The sequence below is a fragment of the Hemibagrus wyckioides genome, linkage group LG06 (genome assembly GCF_019097595.1).
Source record: "Hemibagrus wyckioides isolate EC202008001 linkage group LG06, SWU_Hwy_1.0, whole genome shotgun sequence".
Taxonomy (NCBI): Eukaryota; Metazoa; Chordata; class Actinopteri; order Siluriformes; family Bagridae; genus Hemibagrus; species Hemibagrus wyckioides.
The window spans coordinates 45645023-45651976 of NC_080715.1; the positions used below are offsets into that span (position 1 = coordinate 45645023).

The 6954-nt window shown below is 48.6% G+C and overlaps 1 protein-coding gene across 1 annotated transcript in view; it reads left to right on the forward strand.

The window, feature by feature from the left end:
• The window catches only part of ufl1 (UFM1-specific ligase 1), an 11432-nt gene extending 4948 nt beyond the window's left edge, over positions 1-6484 (forward strand). The window contains exons 10-19 of the mRNA XM_058393320.1: positions 5-181; positions 273-393; positions 599-718; positions 931-1045; positions 4113-4282; positions 4389-4519; positions 4868-4948; positions 5091-5176; positions 5784-5964; positions 6055-6484. Coding sequence (XP_058249303.1) covers positions 5-181; positions 273-393; positions 599-718; positions 931-1045; positions 4113-4282; positions 4389-4519; positions 4868-4948; positions 5091-5176; positions 5784-5964; positions 6055-6231 — 1359 coding nt within the window. The 3' untranslated portion in view covers positions 6232-6484. The remainder of the gene's footprint in view (positions 1-4; positions 182-272; positions 394-598; positions 719-930; positions 1046-4112; positions 4283-4388; positions 4520-4867; positions 4949-5090; positions 5177-5783; positions 5965-6054) is intronic.
• The last annotated feature ends 470 nt before the right edge of the window (positions 6485-6954 follow it).

Consider the following 6954-nt stretch of genomic DNA (forward strand, 5'->3'; position numbering starts at 1 on the left):
CCAGCTGCTGTTGCCAAGTTGCCTCTCGTTTGATGATTCAGCGACATTGATAAATCACGTGGTCCACTCGATGCATGTCCAGTCCAGTGTTCGGATTCTTGGCACTGCTGTAATCAGCGAGAAGTTCTTTAGCAGCTGTCTGGCACTTTTTGATGACATCATGCAGCCGAAAGCTCAGGCAGTAAGAACACCCTCAGCTGAACATAGTTAAAAGATCAATACTCCTCCAACAGAGATCACTAAGGTGTGTGTGTGTGTGTGTGTGTTTACAGGAAGTGAAGAGTGGTCCTGTGCTGTTGTTATCAGAGGATGACGTTAAGCTGGCATCAGTGATAGCTGAGAGCTCAAGCACTAAACGAGACAAACGAGAGGAGCGCAGGAAGAAAGCGTCAGGTGGACATTAACCCTGGAGCTCTAGAGCTGCATGCTAATAATCTCTCATTTATTTTTTTAGTAATGCTACATGCTAAACATTGTGTTATGTTGTGTAAACTTCAGGCAGGGTCACACACTTGTACACGCTGACTCAACCTTGAGTCAAAAAACTGACTCAAACTTGTGTGTGTGTGTGTGTGTGTGTGTGTGTGCGCATACATAGAGGGCAGTGGCAGTGTGAGAGCAGGTGCAGGAGGAAATGCCAGAGAGATCAGAACTCGAAAAACCAAGAAGAAAAACAGGAGAGAAGAAGAGAGTGATGATGAAAATGCAACAACCCAGAGTACACACACACACACACACACACACACACACACCTTTTTCTCTACTGTACGCTCCATCTGTCTTGCACTCATGCTGTTTGTGTGTTATAACTGTGTGTGTGTGTGTGTGTGTGTGTGTTATAACTCTGTGTGTGTGTGTGTGTGTGTGTTATAACTCTGTGTGTGTGTGTGTGTGTGTGTTATAACTCTGTGTGTGTGTGTGTGTGTGTAGGTAAGCCAGCAGAGCCAGTGTTCCTGTCAGTGCAGGAAATTATGGAGGTGTTGGAGAAGCGAGTATGTGACTGTCCAGAAGAAACGCTGGAGCTCATTGCACATGAGCTTGTCAGGTACTGTTATTAAAGCTCCTCAGGTATCTAAGGATATTTACCAACAGTCTGTTAGAAAGGACAGCTCTGTGTCCTCAGGAAGTGCAGCTCTGTGTCCTCAGGAAGGGAGGCTCTGTGTCCTCAGGAAGGACAGCTCTGTGTCCTCAGGAAGGGAGGCTCTGTGTCCTCAGGAAGGGAGACTCTGTGTCCTCAGGAAGGGAGACTCTGTGTCCTCAGGAAGGGAGACTCTGTGTCCTCAGGAAGGACAGCTCTGTGTCCTCAGGAAGGACGGCTCTGTGTCCTCAGGAAGGGAGGCTCTGTGTCCTCAGGAAGGGAGGCTCTGTGTCCTCAGGAAGGGAGGCTCTGTGTCCTCAGGAAGGACAGCTCTGTGTCCTCAGGAAGGACAGCTCTGTGTCCTCAGGAAGGACAGCTCTGTGTCCTCAGGAAGGGAGACTCTGTGTCCTCAGGAAGGACAGCTCTGTGTCCTCAGGAAGGGAGGCCCTGTGTCCTCAGGAAGGGAGGCCCTGTGTCCTCAGGAAGGACAGCTCTGTGTCCTCAGGAAGGACAGCTCTGTGTCCTCAGGAAGGACAGCTCTGTGTCCTCAGGAAGGACAGCTCTGTGTCCTCAGGAAGGGAGGCTCTGTGTCCTCAGGAAGGGAGGCTCTGTGTCCTCAGGAAGGACAGCTCTGTGTCCTCAGGAAGGACAGCTCTGTGTCCTCAGGAAGGACAGCTCTGTGTCCTCAGGAAGGACGGCTCTGTGTCCTCAGGAAGGGAGGCCCTGTGTCCTCAGGAAGGGAGGCCCTGTGTCCTCAGGAAGTGCAGCTCTGTGTCCTCAGGAAGGGAGACTCTGTGTCCTCAGGAAGGACAGCTCTGTGTCCTCAGGAAGGACAGCTCTGTGTCCTCAGGAAGGGAGACTCTGTGTCCTCAGGAAGGGAGACTCTGTGTCCTCAGGAAGGACAGCTCTGTGTCCTCAGGAAGGGAGACTCTGTGTCCTCAGGAAGGACAGCTCTGTGTCCTCAGGAAGAGAGGCTCTGTGTCCTCAGGAAGGGAGACTCTGTGTCCTCAGGAAGGGAGGCTCTGTGTCCTCAGGAAGGACAGCTCTGTGTCCTCAGGAAGGGAGACTCTGTGTCCTCAGGAAGGACAGCTCTGTGTCCTCAGGAAGGACAGCTCTGTGTCCTCAGGAAGGACAGCTCTGTGTCCTCAGGAAGGGAGGCTCTGTGTCCTCAGGAAGGGAGGCTCTGTGTCCTCAGGAAGGGAGACTCTGTGTCCTCAGGAAGGACAGCTCTGTGTCCTCAGGAAGGGAGACTCTGTGTCCTCAGGAAGGGAGACTCTGTGTCCTCAGGAAGGACAGCTCTGTGTCCTCAGGAAGGACAGCTCTGTGTCCTCAGGAAGGGAGACTCTGTGTCCTCAGGAAGGGAGACTCTGTGTCCTCAGGAAGGACAGCTCTGTGTCCTCAGGAAGGACAGCTCTGTGTCCTCAGGAAGGGAGGCCCTGCGTCCTCAGGAAGGGAGGCCCTGCGTCCTCAGGAAGGGAGGCCCTGCGTCCTCAGGAAGGGAGGCCCTGTGTCCTCAGGAAGGACAGCTCTGTGTCCTCAGGAAGGACAGCTCTGTGTCCTCAGGAAGGGAGGCTCTGTGTCCTCAGGAAGGACAGCTCTGTGTCCTCAGGAAGGACAGCTCTGTGTCCTCAGGAAGGGAGACTCTGTGTCCTCAGGAAGGACAGCTCTGTGTCCTCAGGAAGGACAGCTCTGTGTCCTCAGGAAGGGAGACTCTGTGTCCTCAGGAAGGACAGCTCTGTGTCCTCAGGAAGGGAGACTCTGTGTCCTCAGGAAGGACAGCTCTGTGTCCTCAGGAAGGGAGACTCTGTGTCCTCAGGAAGGGAGACTCTGTGTCCTCAGGAAGGGAGACTCTGTGTCCTCAGGAAGGACAGCTCTGTGTCCTCAGGAAGAGAGGCTCTGTGTCCTCAGGAAGGGAGGCTCTGTGTCCTCAGGAAGGGAGGCTCTGTGTCCTCAGGAAGGGAGGCTCTGTGTCCTCAGGAAGGGAGGCCCTGTGTCCTCAGGAAGGGAGGCCCTGTGTCCTCAGGAAGGACGACTCTGTGTCCTCAGGAAGGACGGCTCTGTGTCCTCAGGAAGGGAGGCCCTGTGTCCTCAGGAAGGGAGACCCTGTGTCCTCAGGAAGGACAGCTCTGTGTCCTCAGGAAGGGAGGCTCTGTGTCCTCAGGAAGGGAGGCTCTGTGTCCTCAGGAAGGGAGGCTCTGTGTCCTCAGGAAGGGAGGCTCTGTGTCCTCAGGAAGGACAGCTCTGTGTCCTCAGGAAGGGAGACTCTGTGTCCTCAGGAAGGGAGGCCCTGTGTCCTCAGGAAGGGAGGCCCTGTGTCCTCAGGAAGGGAGGCCCTGTGTCCTCAGGAAGGGAGGCTCTGTGTCCTCAGGAAGGGAGGCTCTGTGTCCTCAGGAAGTGCAGCTTATGAAGCAGACTTGCAGCCAGTAATTCCTCATCAACTCACAGTTTCCTTACAAATCGTCTTTCTTTTTCTTTTTCTTTCCAGACAGGGTTAATGGGTAAAAATCCTCCACCTTCAGGGCTTTTGAGAGTTTGTGGCCAGTAGATGTGTAGATGGCCAGTAGATCTGGTCAGTGTAGCATTTGTGATTCTTGGGGAAAACTAGGCTTAGGTTTAGAAGCTCCAAACCTTTGTGTTCTGCATTGTGCTGGAATGAACGATGGAGCTTGAAAAGGGTTCTGGAGTCAGAGGCTTCATCATGGTGTTCATGCGCAGGATTCACAATTTTAGGAAAAAGAATTCACAATGAATTGTTATTTAGATTTAAAGTGTGAATAAGTGTGCAGGGTATCTGTGCACTGTGTATCAGGTCTTGAAAGCCACATGCCTGAGTGATGACAGGTTCTGGGTTTGAGGCTGTGTTTTGGAGTTCCACTTAGATAACCATTATTCATGTTGTGGTTTGTGGTACCGTCTGAGATGCTGGTATATACGTTTGTGGTGTTATAAGAACTTTGCACTATTCTTCAAGATGTTTTGCTTTCAGAAATTATTTTGATTCAAAATGGGTTAATTCTGAGCTGTGTGTGTTCAGGCCATTATCACGGGCATACAGAGAAATGGTGTACTCACTGTTCCTGTCCTCCACCTCTGCCTCCCCCTCTGCTGAGAAACGCAGACACACAGCCAAGGAGCTGCAGGAAGAAATGAACACTTTATACGCTAATGTCCGAGCACTGGAGCGGGGAACCAAACACTTCCCAGGTGTGAATCACACACACACACACACACACACACACACACACACACACACACACACAATGTGTACTGTGTTACTCTCAGGTGTGTGTGTGTGTGTGTGTGTGTATAGATGATGTTCAGCTCCACATGGTGAAACACATCCTGAAATCAGTGTGTTCAGATCTGACCAATGTGATGATCACCTTCTTGTCAGATGACCACAAGACCATCATGGACAATCTCAGCTCCATTACTGCTGAGGTCAGCAATGTCATTTTCATGGTTTCAGGGTTTAAGAGCTGGAGCTGTGATTGCTGAGAGAAGAGTACTGATAGGGTCATGTGGAATAGTCTTCAGTTATCCACATGAATGTGATTGTCTTGTGATTAAAACCAGTTACAACTCCGCTTGTTAGCTGTCTGTCTGTCTGTCTGTCTGTCTGCAACTTTAATCTCTAATTAAAACTTTATTTTAGAGTGACCAAAATATCCACAGTATATTTTTCCACATCATCTGTTAACATAAATAAACCTGTCAGGTTAGCTCAGTGTTTTATTACTGCATGACCTGTACTGCTGCATCTGCCCTCTGTGTTTCCCCCTGCTCTAGATGAGGATGAAGATTTTGGCGAAGCTTCCTGATGAGATTAAAGCTCCTCTGATCAAAGTAAACAGCAGCCTGAATGGAAAAGTGAGTGTATTCTACCACTCCCTTTGAGTTAAAGCACTTACATCTTGTCTTGTCACACTCATTCCATCACTCTATCACTCTGTGGCCGTGTCCTGCTGTTGCCCCATCACTTCATTAGAATGTCTGTGACTCTGTATTTCAGAGTATTGAGGAATTCCTCTGCCATGTGGAAGCTGCCGCTGAGCAGTGTGGCATTATGATTAAAAAAGGAGACAAGAAAAAAGAGAAGTAAGGTCATAAAGAACACAAAATGATCCACTTAAACAATAAACACTGATACAATATATACCGGTCAGCCATAACATTGTGACCACTGCCAGGTGAAGTGAATAAGATGATGAAGACTGATGATCTCATCATGGCACCTGTTAGTGGGTGGGAAGCAGGAAAAATGGACAAGTGTAAGGATTTGACCAAGTTCTTGTGGGGTGTTCCCGGTCTGCAGTGGTCAGTATATATCAAAACGATCCTTTAAGTCTTGTAAGTATCCTTTAACCCTGACATGGAGGCCCCACCTTAAAGGATCTGCTGCTAACATCTTGGTGCCACAGCACACCTTCAGGGATCTGGTGGAGTCCATGCCTTGACGGGTCAGGGCTGTTTTGGTAGCAAAAAAGGGGATGACAATATTAGGCAGGTGGTCATAATGTTATGGCTGATGGGTGTACAAACAGTTATACACTACTTGCACTAATCAAATGCACAATAAACATAAACATACTACATAAACTCCTGTGTGTTTTTTTTTTAAACAGACAGGTTCTCTTTACACCTACACTTTCTTTACTGTGTGTGTGTGTGTGTGTGTGTGTGTGTGTGTGTGTGTGTTTTACAGACAGGTTCTCTCCATACACAGACAGACTCTGATGGAGCAGTTGCAGGCGGCGGTTGACGAGGCACTTGTTCTGCATCTGGCTGTTTTGCTCCTGTTTCAGCAACATACACACTGCATGCTGCTTGCTCCGGGACGGTGTGTGTCCAACATCATACACACACTGCAGAGTAAACTCCCACAGGTAGATGTACACACACACAAACACACACACACTGTCTGACTAATCTGATGTCTGTCACTAAAGTGTGTACACTGTGTGTGTGTGTTTTAGGATCAGTATGAGCTGTTAATGCAGTATCATACTCTGGTGGTGAAGCAGTTGGTGGGGAAAAAAGCTGAGCAGATGGATGGAGAAAGCGAAGGATCCGCTGAAGAACTGATGAACCTCACTAATAACATTAAAGAGCTTGTCTTTGCACCCAGAAAAACATCTAGCTTCGACAAATGAGATGGAAGAAGGGGTGGAGCCAGTGGGTGGACAAGTGTCAAAGAGGGAGGTGGAGATGGGGTATGGACAGGAGAGCATGGCTGAGGGCAAGGATGAGAAAAACAGACAGTGACAGATGATGTAATGAAACCTAGAAGTCTTGATGATCTTGTGTGATCGTGTATTTTTCATCATTTCATCGTTTCATTAGTTTTACTGTTCATTAGTTGTTCTGTTATTGTCTGATCCTGACGATTAAACACAAAAAAATCTGCATGTGTGTATTTGTGTTGTTTTATGCAGTAAAACTTGCTGAAAAACATCTTCTGGCCATCAAAAGAAGCCCATGACGTATTTATTTAACTGTGCTTTGTAACTACCACTCCAATACTTTCACTTTTACACATGCAAACTCAGTAGGCATTACCAATGAGCTTAATACTTCACTGATTAAGATGATATTTCTATCTAGCTAAAGAGTTAGCTCCAAGCTAGCTAGCATAGCTATGCTACTGGCGGGAAAGCAGAAATCTAAGAGATGGAAACTGTTTACGTGGTTTGCAAATTGGCCAAAATTCATCCTCGGTTCTGGACCAGACTCCCCAGATGTCATCTAGAGCTCCATATTAATGGAGAGTTTCATGTGCCAGGCAGCCAGTGCTACTTCCTCCCATCATGCCATAAAAATGTTGGCATAGAAGGGGGCAAACCTCTTCCCCATGGCCATACCCTTGACCTGAAGAT